Here is a 16,059-nt window from a genome sequence, read left to right as displayed (position 1 = left end):
CCCCCGCTGCTGATTAGCTTTCCCAGCCATTCATATGCAAAGAAAAGCAGCACTGCATGGTTTCATTCGGAAACATGAAAAGAACTAATTCAGAGTCAGACATGATAGCCATTGCATTAATGGAGCCAGGATAACATGTTCATGCATGGCTTGGGGAAAGTAAATCTATTAGATTTAGCTTGCAGATAAATCAATCCACTGCAACACTTGCATGAGTGTCTATTTTTCTTTTTGAATAATGTTTCCAGCAAATTACTCTGGTTTAAATAAGTCTGTCTTTAAAGGCAGAGGTGACGAGTGTGTATCGGCAGCTCTTTCCATTAGTGTCACTGTGCTGGGTGAATCTCAGTGGTGTGGAGAAGGGGATTCTGCTGGAATACTAATACGCCAATGTAAAGAGATGAACCTCTACATTCGGGCTATTGTTGTTTGTTGCTGATGTTGCACTTAACAGCAATATAGTACCATAATGCTTGACTAGTGATGTGATTAAACTCTAAATGGTGCTGCATATCAGAGGAGATGTGAGTGCACTGCTTGGAAACGAGTGACGTGTCAGCACTGTGCTGAGAGGAGCCCACCAGTTTAGACACTCTGGTGATGCATGCAGGTTTTTTAGTGAACAGAAATAAGGTTTCTAGTAATGAGACTTTAGAGCAACATGACACATGTACAGTGCAGGGATTGCAAATTCTCATAGAGAAGCTGTCATTGGGTGGCTGTTACTAGAAGCAGGTTGCTCTGGTTCTGCAGGTTCCTGGAGCTGGAGAGCAGTGGCCAGCGCAGTGAGGTCCGTCTTCACTACCGCACCAAAGGCCAACAGCCCCACACTGAGGTGTTCCCTTACAGCCTGGCTGACGACCAGTGGCACAAGGTCTCTGTGGCCGTCAGTGCCTCTCATGTTATCCTACACGTTGACTGCAACAGGTAAGATGCTGGTGATGAATTTATAGATTTATATTAGATGTCACAATGAAATATGAAATAAAAATGTTTTAGTTTTGGAGAATACTGATGGGAGTCTATCCAGTTGTATGACTAATAGACATTTAAATACAGATATTATTTTCTCCTGTGTTTTCAAAATAACTTTAGATTAGGGCTGCATAGATCCCACATAACGGATTGGTATCAGACCCGATGCTGACCTTATTAAGCGGATCGGGGAATAGACCATGACCTGATCGATTCACATTAAATTAAGTTTTTGTCAATATCATTGTAAAATTCAGTGTCTCCACTATTCACGGAGTCATGGTAAGCCACTAACTCAGTTGTATGTGCCACAGCGATACTTCCCTTTTTGTCACCTTACAAAATACATATAACACTGAATTACACTTAGTCGGTTATACAAATTGTTTATTCCGGTATCGGATAATTTTTTGTTATTGGCTGATCATTTGATTTGGGGTATTGAAATTGTTATCAGGAAAGGAAAAATTGGATCGGTGCATCCCTACTTTAGATGATTATCTGTAGCTGTGACATAGCATCTATTTTTATTCAAAGTTCAAATGTCTAATTTCCAAGCGTCTTGGGTAAAAAAACCAAAAAACCAAAAGGTCCAAAAGGTCGCAGGAAACACTGTGCTGTAAATTGGCACTTTAATGCAAAACTCCTGGTCATTCATCACTCTTGTGTCAGTTCTTTAGAAGTTAGATTTAAACAGTTGCTCAAATTTTTTCAACCCATTCATACAGGAAAAATAAAATAAAACATTTGATGATAATGAAGTTTTAACATAACTCCCAGAAAAGAGAGAGAGAGAGAGAGAGAGAGAGAGACAAAGAAAGAGTATGGAGAAGTGAACATACGTGAAACACAGATGAAACTGAAACTTATTTGTTAATTATTCGGTGTAAATAAGTTCCGCTGCCACAGCCGCTCTTTCAGCTGTCTCATATGAATGGTTTCAATGGTGGTCAAACACACCTTGAGTTGACCCCGCATTACTGTATACATGCATTTGCTGCATGTAAGGAGTGTTACTGTTTGGGATTGAAGATCCACCCTGGCACAATTAAAGGAGCAGACGGCCGCACCATGTGTATCAAGGAAAGCATGTGGCTATCTCTACCGTCCTCAGGGAAAGAGTTAAAAGTAGGATTTAACAGGGCAGGACCTGCAGTGCAGGGGGGTTATTGTTGCTGTAGATGGATGAAAATAAGTTAGAAATAAATAAAAAAGAAATATTGAAAATCTTTAACAAAACTTATAACCATTGTGTATTTGTTTTGCAGGATCTATGAGCGGGTCGTGGAAGCCCCGTACATGGACATACCTGAGGATGCCTCCTTCTGGCTGGGACAGAGAAACTCTGCTCATGGCTTCTTCAAGGTTAGCACTGGTGTACAAACTTCCCTTTCAGAGTATGATTGCTGATGACTGTTCTGATCTGTGATAAATGATTCAGAATTGCGGAAACGCATCTGAGCTGTACCTCCCCCCCCAACACACACATTCAAACTTGGTTTATACTGTATCTTCTCCTTCTTTGCTTGGCTTGTTTGGTTTTATTTATTATAGCTGTTGGATTTAATTGCATGCATTTCTCAAGGCTTACCATTTTAATTTGAGGGTTGTTTCTGCCTACCCTAGGAATTGACATTTTTATTTTGTCATTGTTTGTTCCATCTCCCTTAGTCTGCAGCTAAGCCCAGTGCAATTATCTCAGCCACCCCCACAACGCTTATTTGGGAGAAATCATTAAATAGCCTCTGGACTGTGCTCATTAAGCTTAGTCCATAGTATTGTTTATCAGGCCTGGAGGCATATATCGCCTCTCTTAGACAGGACTGCACTCTAAAAATGTCCCACCTGGGGAGACATGTTGGGGCAAAATGTCAGCTTACCTGCAGCTATAACTATTTTAATCAGTCTGCTAGTGACTTGCTCTTTGTCTGATGATGTGGTGATGTTTTTACGTACGTGTGTGTGTGTGTGTGCTTTAATGCTTTACACATTGTGTCCTAGCTGTTCAGTTTCCTCTGTGTTAATTGGGAGATGAAAGAAGCCTTGGAGGTCACTCACTAATCTTGTCACGTAGCATCATCTCTCCTCGCCGTTCTCTGAAGCCTTGATTAGTTGCGAGGAAGGCACGTCTCCTCTTAAAACACACTGCTTCATTAGTACACATGCACTCAGACACACAAACAGTCGATGTCCGTACGTGGGCGTCAGCTGAAGACGAGAAAACCACATCCCCAACACTAATAGTAAATACTTTAATGAGAATCTGCACTCCTGCCTCACAGCTCAATAAATATCTTCTTTGCAGTTCACACACATCGTAAGTGAGCTAAATCTATTTTATCTTACTTACCTGGTGACACAGTTTTGGAATTTCATCAGTGCTGTGTCATTTGTACTGGATTTATATAATGATTTAGCAAATTGTTCTTCACCCTTGTGTGAAGAACAATTGTTTTAAGTGTGAATTTATCAGGAATTGTATCTTAGTGCACCAGAAGTGATTCATCTCTCACTCTGCCACTTGTTGTTTTTGACAAATTCACATTTCCGGTACAGATGGGAGAACTATCGACGTCCCACACGTTACTGACACAGTAACACTGACACTTTTTTTAGTCCCCAGAAGGTGCAAAGCAAAGTCTAGCAACTGGTTGTTTTGATAGTGGTGCATTACAACACAGGTGGTCATTAAGTTAATCAAATACTATTAATTTTTTATTTTACATTTAATCCTGTATCTTGGGGTAATTATTCCTTATTCCAAGTATCCCAAAAATATTTCTCTTTAAACTATTTTTGATGACAGATTCATCCATTTATATATATATATATATATATATATATATATATATATATATAAAAAAATATAAATAAATAAATAAATAAATAAATAAATAAATAAATAAATAAATAAATAAATAATAAATAAATAAATAAATAAATATATATGAACCAATTTTAGGGACGCTCTAACTGTCACATTTCACTGTAACTTACACTACGTACTTTCCAAAAAGCATCGGTAGCAATAGCGAGTATAGTCTTATGTTTCATGACAAGCTTGACAGACACAACACCAATCAACATTTCAGCCTGTTGCCGTGAAAAATCAGCAAATAATTTACGCAGGATTCTAAATTTATGGCCGGTAAATTGAAGTGGCAAGACAATTTAAAAAACAATTTCTCTTAAGTTGCACGGCTCCACTTCTGTAAGGGAAATAAATGCACTCAAGGAACGAACTGGCCCAGGTTACCATGGCGACAGAGTATCCGTGTGCATATGTGTATAAGTGTGTGTGTATATGTTTCGGCCACAGGACGAAAAGCTATCAATTGAGTGTTAGGAATCAAATTTAATCTGTATCTCTTGTATATGCTTATCAGAGGAGATTGGAGGGAAAAAAAATACAAATTCCATCCCCCTTCTAAAACTCCCACATCACTGGGTCACTTAACTCCCTGTTGGTGTCCGGTTATGAGATGATTCATCCGAGCGACGACCAAGGCGACATATTCTCTCACAACTAACTTCTCTGTCTCCCACTACCCAGAAAAACAAATTTACAATCACTCTCGGATTTAAAGCTGTTTTATTGTGTTCTGTTTTATGATTGCAACAGTTACCAAGGCTCTCATAAACAGGGTTGTTGGTTTTGTGTTTGCATTTCCTTTGGTTCCATGTTACCTCATGTGGAAAATGTACCATAAGCACACTTAGACACCACTGGCCCTCACGGCCCTTATCCACTTACTGCACATTAACATGCTTCATCTCATTTTTATTGCCCGCCTGCCTTCTAAAAGTCGTTCCCCTTGATTGAGATGCTTGTTGTGTGTCTGTGTTTGCAGGGAGTGATGCAGGACGTGCAGATCCTGGTGATGCCACAGGGTTACATCTCACAGTGTCCAGATCTGAACAGAAGTGAGTGCAGCTTCTTCCTTAACACATTAAAGAAACACTTTATTGAGTGTTTAATTTAATTTCAATTACCTCTGGCAAGGAGCTTGATTGCACTGATTTGCTTCTTTTTTTTTTTTCATTCCTGAAAGGCTATACTAACAGGAGTAAAACCACTTTAAAGCAGCTCAGCAATTGAGAAACCATTTTTCCCTCGTGAAAACTTAGGTTATTAAAATGTTTTGCAAATAGTAAATCAATTAGGAAAAGAGAGAATTCCCACAGTCTCTCCTGAGGAAGTGTGGAATATTTTTGTGGGGATAACTTAGACAAAATGCAACTTGATGCAGCTTCGTTGTGTCCACGGCTTGAAGTTTGTCTGTATGAGGAACCCATTCCACTTATTTAAGAAATGTTATATAAAAAGTATATTAATTCATCAAAATCTTAGTTCAGCATGACTTTTAGCATTGATGTGGTTATATTTGACACACTGCGATTACCAAAGATCGCCTCCTATTGCAGTGACACCCTTTTTGTCAGATGTTATCATGATACATCTTTGCAGTGGCAATATTTTCTTTGCCTGCCCCTTCATGATGGCTGTTGCAGCTTGTTGCAAATAATCTTCTTCCCAGGCTCACAGGGAAGACACAAACAAATCATGGTTTGAAATTATTTTTTACACAGATTATATGTCCCCACGCATCCCAAAAAAAGTTGCCAGAGGGCACTGCTTACTGCAGTTTATAATAAATTAGTTCCTCTTGGAGAGAGGACACCTCCAAATACGTTTCCAATAATAGAAAGGGAAGACAGATATTGCGGTGAGCTGCTGATGATGTTCCTTAAAGTAAGTCACTATGTAAATAAATGGTAGAATTATATGTTTGTGCTGTAGTCCATTTTTATGCAATAATGATTGAGTTTTGAAATACATATTTAATTTTGTGTGGACACTTTTTTTTGCAATTACCCTAAATTGCTATGATTGCAGGTAATTGTTTTCTTTGTACTAAATTACAGTGTGCCGTGTTGTCTCTTTTATCTCAGCATGCCCAACATGCAATGATTTCCACGGACTTGTGCAGAAAATCATGGAGCTGCAGGATATCCTTGCAAAAACATCCAGCAAGGTAATGTTATGTGATATAATGTGTCTTAATTTGACATTTTGTCCACAAATGTAGTATTATCTTCAGAAAATATCCACTTGTTAACCTGTTTCTGACATTTGCATTGATTGCAACAGGCGGTCAGTGACGTCCCAACATTAGACGTTGGCTATTGTTCAAGTCTTTTCTGCTCTGATGCAGGAACTGTGTGTGTAAATGGGGTTAATTGTGTCTAATGACTTACTTTTGTTATGCCATTGGTTTGCTTTTGAAGCCCTTGATTTCTACATGTGAATATGGATAGAGAACGAGGCTGACTCTCATCTTCTCTCCTTCTTGCCTTTTGTTTTTCGGGGGGGATGGCGAGAGCAGCTGTCCAGGGCGGAGGAGAAGATGAATGGGCTGGATGGCTGCTATTGTGAGAGAACCTGCAGCGTCAAGGGGGTCGTCTACAGGGAGGACGAGGGCTGGACAGATGGCTGCAAGAACTGCACATGCACGGTGCGGTTTCACTTGCGTGTGTGTGTGTGTTGATGTGTGTGTACACTCAGTACATGGGTGTCTATGTTAGAGTAATAAAGAGCAAGGGAAGGCATTCAATTTTAATTAAATGTTTGTGTGTGGGTGTAAGTGTGCGTGTGTGTGTGTTTGTGTGAGCGAACATACTGTATCTGCAATTATGTGCCTTGCATACTGTATGTGATTGTGTGGCTGTTGCATGACTACATACATGTTTACAGGCATGTCAGTGCGTCATATAATAAATAAATAGATATGTGTGTTTGTCTGTGTGTGGGACTTTGCGTGTGTGTTTCTTCTGTGCCTGAGAGAAAGGGAGAACATGCATTTTTTATCAAGTCTGCAACACTGTGTGTTGTTTTGTGACGTGAGTGCACGCATCTGTTCCGTGTGTGTGTGTGTGTGTGTGTATTTCAGTATCTACAGTTCCACGGTCGACGCTCCCATTGTAGCTCTTGCCTTTTGTGTCGTTCCCCTGTTCATTAAGTGTATGAAGGTGGGGGTGTGTGTGGGGGTGTTTTGGTAGTGTTGAGGTGCAGAGTGCAGGGGCCCCATTGTCGACGGCTTGTATTCTCATTATTTCCTTGCATTAGAGGCGGGTTGCCCCAGTTACCCGAGAAAAAGATACTGTATTGAAAAACCTCCACAGTACTCAGGATTAGACACATCAACAACAGTGCTTAGTAATGCTCAGCTCTCTCAAGGGTCTACTTTGTGCTACATAAAGTGTGAATAATTGCCAAAAGGAGAATTAGAAGCGATTGGAGATCTGGGGCTTGTACAACATTAGCAAACAGATTTCACTCCCTGTCAGTCTACTCAGCTTTGGAACACGAAACTCATTCATTGCTACTGAACTCCTCCATCCAGCCAATGAGATGCCTACGCGCACCACTACCCAACATGCAAAAAAAATAGGAAATCACATATCTCTCAGTGCACCATACCTAATTGCTCTTGACAGATGATAATTATCATAAGGGATTTGTTCTGCCCACTCATCCAATGATATTGCTTCATTCACCAGGAACGGTGTGTTGCCATTCCTGGACTGCAATTAAGGAATTAGATAGGATATGTTCCTTACCTTATGTGTGGCAATTAGCTGCGACCTTTAAAATTCAAAGGTCATGCATTAAGATGTTATCAATTATGTGGATCAGGTTCATAGATGTTACCGTCGCAGAGCTCTCATCCGTGGAAGCAATGTTAATTACAGGCGCAACTGGGGAAAAGGAGAAAGCATTGAAATACATTTACAGGTTGCTGGGGAAATCTACTGTAGCTTTACAACACAGGGCTTCTACTGTTTTAAAGAGTAAGCATACCCTTGATTTCCCCTCCAGCATATTTACTAAATGCAACAGAGTCGGGGATAACTAGGAGGCCTGGTCACACCAGCATTTATAATGCTGAAATTTAAATGTTGAAAAAAATAAAAATAAATTGCAGTTAGGTTTGGAATTTCTGTTGAGAAACTGTGTTTTCTTTACATTGTGTTTACCAAGACTTTTTCAACTGTAAAATGTCTCACTTAGTACTTCAAATATCATGATCCCCATACTGTAATTAAGACATTTAAGGGTTCCTTAAAATCCCAAATATTTATGTCTGTGAAAAAGACAATATCAGCAGAAGTATCATCAGATTTCATTCCTTGATATTAATGTAATGTCTGTAAATATATCAGCCTGAACATTCCGGTATCCGTTGGCCTACAGAAGTCATTTTTTTAAACAACGTGTTGTCTTTCTCTCTTTCCCCCAGAATGGCACTGTACTATGTGAGGCCATCTCCTGCCCTCCCTCTCAGTGCCCCGCGGGCACAGCGCCTGCCTACGTAAAGGGTGCCTGCTGCAAGGAGTGCCAGCGTGAGTGGAGTACCCTTAACCCCATCACCCTCCCACACTTACACAATCATGGACACAAATGCGCACCAACACGCACACACAAAACGGCAAGAACAACCACCACCAGATTCAGAGCACACATCACGCCTCCACAAGGGCTGCCTGACAATTGACCAGGGCTCTGCTGTGTTGCTAAGCTACCTCCTAACATGCCTCTTGAGATGAATCCATCCTTTTGCATATACATGGACCAATCAATTATTCACTAGCCGGCTTCAAAACACAGATGGCCACCAGTCACACAGACATGCGGCAGTAAATGTGGGAGCGCTGCATGTGATGTAAAATAGTTCCTATTTATGGCAGACATGTTGAGGTTTTGAGAAAAAGTGAGGACGACAGATATGTTAATTGGCTCAAATGACGCACACTCTTACTGGCGATAGTGTCTTCTTAAATGTCCGCTTTTTAAACTTGTGAGCTCTGATATGTTCTTGCTGGATAAATAATTCTGTTTCATCACATATCTACATGGAGGGTCTGTTTTTCTCCCACAAGATTCAGCAATGAACTCTCATTAGCCTCCTCACCGCAGCACTCTGCATCTCATATTCTCCCAATAAAAAAGGATTTCAGAGGATATTAGCTTCTCTCACCCCATCATTCTTCTGGTAATATCCCAAATGAAACTTATATAAACGTGACGTATTAGCTTTTAAAAGGTGGAAAGAACTGTCTGTCAACGTATTGAACAATGGAATGAATTTGGGTAATTCAGTACTGTTATCCTCTGTGAATTATAGAAGGCTACAGACCAAATGAATGATACTTTATGTTTGTATAATATTACGTTGTAGATCTCACTCCACAGCTCGAGCAAGCTGACTTCACTTGAGAACTTTCTCACCACACACTCCCACGCGCTGCTGCCGTTGCTCTCCTGTTCCTCTTGCAAAGCAAATAATAGACAAGATTCAAGCCTTTTTATCAGCGAGAAACCATTAGCCTTGGATTGTGATCAGCTCGCGTCAGCATCATTTCCACTGACCCATGGGTCATGACTGCAACACAGTGGTTTTAAAATATGACTCCGAATCTGCTGCTGTGTTACACAAACATAAACACGTTGCTGGTAATCCCCTTAAACTCGACACCCCTGTGCTCACTTATCTCAACGAGGTAGACAAACACACAGCTAATTACGCATGCTCCGGCTTTGGAGGGAAGAGTGCCGCAAGTTTCCCGACTACAAAGACACGATTCGCTCTCCAAATTAAAGCCTTATCTGGCAGCACAAGGCTTTGCAGGGAGGAGTTCTGACTCTGTTTTTTTTTTTTTTATAGTCTGTCAAGTAGAACGTCAAATGTTTCAGAAGTCCTTCGCTTTCATGATACACTGCTTTGTGATGGGGCCTGACCTGGGGTGTCAATCATTTCTCTTCCTCATATCAGTCTGAAACTGTCTGACCCCGGCTCCTCATCAAACGCGGACTTTCTGCCCATGTGATTATTTTCAGACCCATCCCGCCCTATAAAATAATATGAAGCGGATTCTCCTTAGCGTCGCAGTGAGGAGTGCCTGCTCTCTCTACATATTAATTATTTCATCATGCTTAATTGGGTTCGATATGCTTGATTTGATTTGACTCAATTTACCTAAGGACTTAAGCAAAGCTGTAAATAACAAGGACAGATTGTATCATACAGGTAAAACAGCTTAGATAACAGTTAGATAAGATTACTGGTGTTATGCCAGTGTTCTTGTCCACAACCAAGTGTAGGAGTTTAGATTTGTATAAATAGGAATATATTTGGGGGGATAGTAAGATTCAAATTTAATGAGAATCTGTTATAAGATAGCTTGAGAAAAATATTAAATGGGTAGGGAATTGATTATGAGTAGATTAACTAGGTAATAAATAAAGTAATTAGATTTTTCATTGTTTTGGATTGTTTTATAAATTAATACATTTACAAAGACCTTGCTTTGGAATCTGTAAATATGAGGAGTCTGTCATAATTTGTCTAATTTTAAGGAAAAAATGGATCCATCTTTTCAATTTACCTTCCCGAAATCTACTCTTATAAAAGTAATCACACAGAATTATTTGAATGAAATCCAATAAATCATAGTAAATTAAGCTACTTTCAATGTAAAAGAGTTGACAACCCAACACTGGGTTTTTAGTTGGACAGTTCTTTTTTTATTCTTGCTTGTTTCTAAAGATTACAAACCTAAACTCTAAGCTTTGAATTTCTTCAACAACAGATTGAGCTCACATAATATGTAAAAATCCTGAATGCATGCATTGAAAAAATCATAAAATAAAAATCATGAATGAATTTTAAAATGCATGCAGTCACAAACATCTTTAGAGGGGCTATTTCATGGATTGCATTCACCTGCATTAATCCAAAAACAATTGTGTTTCCAGGGGAGCAATGTGCTTTTATGTGTAAGTTTATTTTTGATGTCTTTATTTGTGATTGCGCTGATGATGTTTCTGTGTTTCTACTACCAGCTGTCTGCTTGTTTGGTGGAAGAGAGCTTGTGGAGGGGGATCAGAAGGCTGTGCGCGACTCCTCTGGCAGGTGCCTGCTGTTTGAATGCAGGGTAAGTCACACACACTCACACAAAACTAAAAAAACACATACACACTTTCACATACTTATTCCAAAAATATTTGATCAATCCTCTGCAGGAAGAGACACCATAATAACTCATGTAACCAAGCACTTCAACTCTAATCATTTCCATGTAGTGATGCATGACAGCTCACTAAATACTCATTCCACAGCTACCTTGGCCAAGCCTGAGAGGATAAATCAAACCTCAATAAGCCAGAATGCAAGATCATCCACTAAATTTTATTGATCTGGCCTGTCAGCTTTTTCTTTGTAATGTAAACAAATTGGCCAAATCCCTCTAATTAAGTTTACAATTGCATAGGCCGGAGCAGTGCACCTGTCAATCACAGGATGCCACAGCCATTCTTCAGTACCAATCATCAGATACCACAGTGGTCCCAAACGATATTCATTTCCCAATTATTCAGAGTTATTTGCTTTTGTCTGCGAAACGCACCAGATGGGTGGGTCGCTCACTTTGGGGAGTAATTCACTTGATGACATTATACCTGGCAGGCCCAATCAATCACCGAAAAGTGATTTGAAGTTTTTAATCACCCAACTCTATTGTATCAACCAGCCCCTCCATGAATCCTGCAAAGCCCCACCAGAATCTGCAGTTTCAGACAGCTGTCTGGCTTGCTTGCCCACACCTGGCCCATCTGTAGTCCCCGTTAACTGACTGGCAGTCCCAGGCAGATCAAAGAAATGGGGACGGGGTGTGCTGTCAATCAGCCCACTATAGCAGACTCCTGCAGGCTTCCCCTGACAGCTGCTTGTCACGCCTCTGATCTTCTGTCTGCCTGCTGGCTGCAGGGGGGGGGCAAGTTTTGGCTAGTGGGTGGCAAGAAGTAGACAGCACAGCTTGTTAGGAAAGTTGTTTGGGGACTTTTAGGTGAAGTTTTTTTGCCAGAATTTCAAGCAAGTACCGTACGTACAAGTGGAGGTCATGACACTTCTTGGACCTGTAGACAGATCCTTAAGTAAAATATTTGCCCACTACAATTAGCTTGAATAAGCATATTTATCGTCTCTATCCAACTGTGACTAGTGTTAATGATTCTAAATTAGCATCAGTCAAAGGGACACGGATGAGAGCATTAGAGAGACCTGCCAAAGGCATGCTGGGAAAAGGAACCCCCTAATCAGGTTTTATACTCTGACTAAACACACATGCAGGGATAATCCACGAGATTGATTCAATGTTTGTATAATAGAGATGCATCATGAATCGTGATGTAAAACATTGAGAATAACAGGAGGAGAGAAGAAGACCGCTTTTATTTCCTTTCAGAAGCAGTTGGGGGAAAAAATTGATATTGGCCAATGAGTAATTGGTTTGTAATGAATACACAAGGGGGGGGAGTGAAAGAGGAAACACAGTTGATGAATAATTACCTTCATAATTACATCCAGGTCTTTAGCAAAGGAAGGGGGGGCAGAATGGACCTAAGAAGTAGCTCAGGAGGATTTGTTTCTCTGCCCATCACAGGACAGGAGCATGCGCCGCTCGGTCCCCAGCGAGCCGTGTCCCGAACTCAACTGTGCTGAGTCGGAGCAGATCACCTTGAACGACAGGTGCTGCAAAGTCTGCAGAGGTATGGAGGAAACTTGATCCTATTCGACATTGCTTCTATCCTGTATAAGATTATTTTAATATGGTGGAACAGTGACTATTTTAAGTTGTTACTTTCACATAAAAGAAAAAAAAGCAATAATACAAACATTCTTAGGAAATGGATTAAAACGGGCTATTGCTGTTTTATTTCCCTTAAGATATAAAACAGCATGGAAATATAGCAAATTAGTGTAATTTTTACCCAAACATGGCTCGGAAAGTAGCCACAGTATGGACGCTGAGAGTAAAGGTTGTGATACTATGACTTAACCTTTCCACCGGCCCTCCATCACTCCTCTCGGGGTCTCAACCTTTTCCTCTGCGCGCCTCCTGCAGGTCACGACTTCTGCTCAGAGGGCCACGGCTGCGTGGAACACTCCGACTGTGTGAACCTGGAGGCGGGAGACTGCTGTGTTTGTAAGGATGGCTTCCGCCCGCTGCGAGACGATAATGCCTACTGTGAAGGTATGGCATTGTTTTGAATAACAACCTCTGACTTTTAACAGAAGTGTATTTGCCTTTCAAGAGTTATTATGTTTGTTTTTTTGTTGTGATCGTGCCTGGGCTGCATCAAAGGGGTCATGAGAGGAACCTGCTCTTTTTTTTTGGGAGGACATTGATTTTTTCATTTTTTTTTTTTAAGAAGAAACTTTGTATTTCTTTGTAAATGATTACAAAGAAATACAAAGACATGTTTTTCATTGAAATAACATGGAGGAAAGTCAGAGTGTGGGTGTCGGGGGAAGTGAATATACATTGACCTTGAACTCTTCAAATGTGTGCGTGCTCACACTGACTTTCTTTCCTTTAGTCGTGCCCATATAACCACGAAACAACACCTTGCCCTAACCTTTAAATTTAATTCAACTATTATGTTTCTTTTATTCCCGCCCGGGTCATCTCACAGTAAGGACAGTAGGAGATGTGATAAAAGTGTTGTGTGCTGGTATTCACTCTGGAACATTATAAAAGCTGCTTCCGCAAACTTGCTTCAGGCTCAAGGTAGAAAATCCAGCATAGTAAATAAAGAATTCCCTAAAAAAAACTTTGTCATTTTAGCACCATCTTTTTATATTTGAGCTGCTTTTTGTTAGTTGGATTGCATTTAAACCAAAATATATATATATAAATTCATACACATTGGATTGCAAATAATGTAGACATTTTCTAAATACCCATGAAAACACTTTGCTGAATTCATGCTTTTATCACATAATCCTTTTGTGATGGGAGACTGTAATCCTCTCATTATTTGTGTCCACAACACACAATGACTGCTTTTCGGGAATGCTTTTTGAGAGACTAATGTTTGTTTCTCAGTCAGTTGATCAATTTGTGATATAAAAACATGCTCAAGGGCTTTATGTTCACATTCATCTAATGTCACTCTGCTGGGGCAGTGATTACAGTCATGCCATCCACCATCATAAAGGTCATTCATTACTGCACACCACGGCTCAGATGTCTTTTATACATAAAACACAATGCGATTGATTATGTCAGCACTGCTCTCTTATAAAAACAGACAATGTTTTACTTGATTGCCTGCTGAATGTCCCACATAACATGATTGAATAGCATGCTCTATACCTCATTGAACAGGTCATTTCATGGTAATGGTGAAGCTATTAAAAACCTGCATAAGAGTTCAAACATTCACTCACTGAATTGACGATTTGCTTCGGCTGAATTCCCCTTCTCTAGTCTTGACGGAATTTTACCAGATGCATCGTTAAAAAGTGATGACTCTATCATCTCCAATGCTATCCCGCAGTAAAATATGCAGTAAACATCATGTCATAACTGCCTCTCAGGTATTAATGAGCAGACATGGCATCAAAGTTGTTCAGGATCTTCTGCTTATGACCTTGACAGCTGCCTTGTCAATATAAAGTCTTCTTGATCTTCCTTCTGCATTGTGTGTGTGTGTGTGTGTGTGTGTGTGTGTGTGTGTGTGTGTGTGTGTGTGTGTGTGTGTGTGTGTGTGTGTGTGTGTGTGTGTGTGTGTGTGTGCATTTTTAGAGCATCTGTTTGTGAGTACATGCCTCGGCCTTTTTTTATCTACACCCGCAGTCCACACACACACACAGAGCTTTTTGTTACTGTATCCAGGATGCTAAATGAAAGCGTAGAAGTTCACAGCTTCTGCAGATCTCACATTAATCTACAGAGAGGAGCAGTTGTCCAGGTAATTAGACAGTCTTAGGGAGTCTGCATAATTGTAGATACTATCTGTGTTGAATTCATGGGAAATCGTACTGTTGGTTGTAGGCTTTGTTCAAATGGCAAATGCCGGCCTCATCCACCATACCAGTGTTAGACCATGATCTCTTTGAAAAGATCATTCAGACAGTGGAGGAAAGTTATTATCATTTACTCAAACACCTTGCAAAAGTCCAACTCTGAGGCGCTTGAACATTTTTTTTCTTAAATTTCATATTAAATATGTATAAGTATACACCACTGCATTCCAGATGTCCAGATGTTCTTTTTCTACTAATTACTTTGCAGATCAAGATTTTACATCCAAAACATCTGTTACTAAATGTAATGCTTTGCAAAAATAAGTAGTTAAAATTAGCTCCACCTACACCAACTGAAAAATGCTGCTCATATGTTAATACATCGGTAACAGTAATACCAGATATCCGTACCGTCTGAGTGAGCCAAACCTTTCCTATACTAAATTGTTTATAGGGTCAATATTAGTAAATTAATTTATGATAGCGTTTCCACAGGAGCAGCTTTTCCTATTTATTCAATATTTTGTTATTTTACCGTATTAGTGCATTTTCATATAATGCAATATCATAGTAAAAATGATGTTTTCTTGAAGTTAAGGCAACTCAAATATTTATCAATTTTATTAATTTTAATAAAAAGCAATGTGTTAAAGTCTGCATAAACATTTTGTGGTTTCGGAAAAAGAAATGCTGTTAAAGTGTGTACATATTGGAAAGTGAAAGATTTGAGCAAGCTCTAATTATAAGCACATTATAAGCCCATTCATAATACATCATTTATTTGTAAGGCTTTATAAAACTCTTTATACATGTTTCTAATCATGTACGATGACTTGTACAAAAACTGTAAAGTATTATAATTGGTAATGATAATATTTCAGTTAGGATAATTAAGGTTGATCATTTCATGTCAACATTGTTCATTCCTCTATTTAGGGTTTGGCTGTCTCAGGAAGGTTATTGCATTGTGCTGACAGACTGTACACATTTTGAATGCAGCTGATTATATACACACTGACACAAACTATTTTTGACTGACAGATGTGCCAATTTAGTAGACACTAGTATGATATATCTAGACTTGTCTGTTGAACATGTTTCCACATTTAAAACAGTGCACATTATTTAATCCCAACTCTATTAAGCATTGGCATAAAGTGGAATCAAACTGCAGTCATACTGTTATCTATAACTCAAGTAAACTATGCTGTGT

General features: G+C 39.6%; 1 protein-coding gene across 1 annotated transcript in view; it reads left to right on the top strand.

Annotated features, from left to right (window-relative positions):
• Positions 1–16,059, top strand: part of nell2a (neural EGFL like 2a) — a 71,325-nt gene that overhangs the window by 10,370 nt on the left and 44,896 nt on the right. Inside the window, exons 4-12 of the mRNA XM_054620256.1 lie at positions 754–927; positions 2,244–2,340; positions 4,827–4,899; positions 5,929–6,011; positions 6,363–6,491; positions 8,277–8,379; positions 10,880–10,971; positions 12,478–12,583; positions 12,940–13,068. Of these exons, the coding sequence (XP_054476231.1) occupies positions 754–927; positions 2,244–2,340; positions 4,827–4,899; positions 5,929–6,011; positions 6,363–6,491; positions 8,277–8,379; positions 10,880–10,971; positions 12,478–12,583; positions 12,940–13,068 (986 nt within the window). The remainder of the gene's footprint in view (positions 1–753; positions 928–2,243; positions 2,341–4,826; positions 4,900–5,928; positions 6,012–6,362; positions 6,492–8,276; positions 8,380–10,879; positions 10,972–12,477; positions 12,584–12,939; positions 13,069–16,059) is intronic.

This window comes from Anoplopoma fimbria, chromosome 19, assembly GCF_027596085.1.
Source record: "Anoplopoma fimbria isolate UVic2021 breed Golden Eagle Sablefish chromosome 19, Afim_UVic_2022, whole genome shotgun sequence".
NCBI classification, from domain to species: Eukaryota; Metazoa; Chordata; class Actinopteri; order Perciformes; family Anoplopomatidae; genus Anoplopoma; species Anoplopoma fimbria.
The sequence above is the reverse complement of the archived record's forward strand: the minus strand, read 5'-3'. Positions and strand labels throughout refer to the sequence as shown.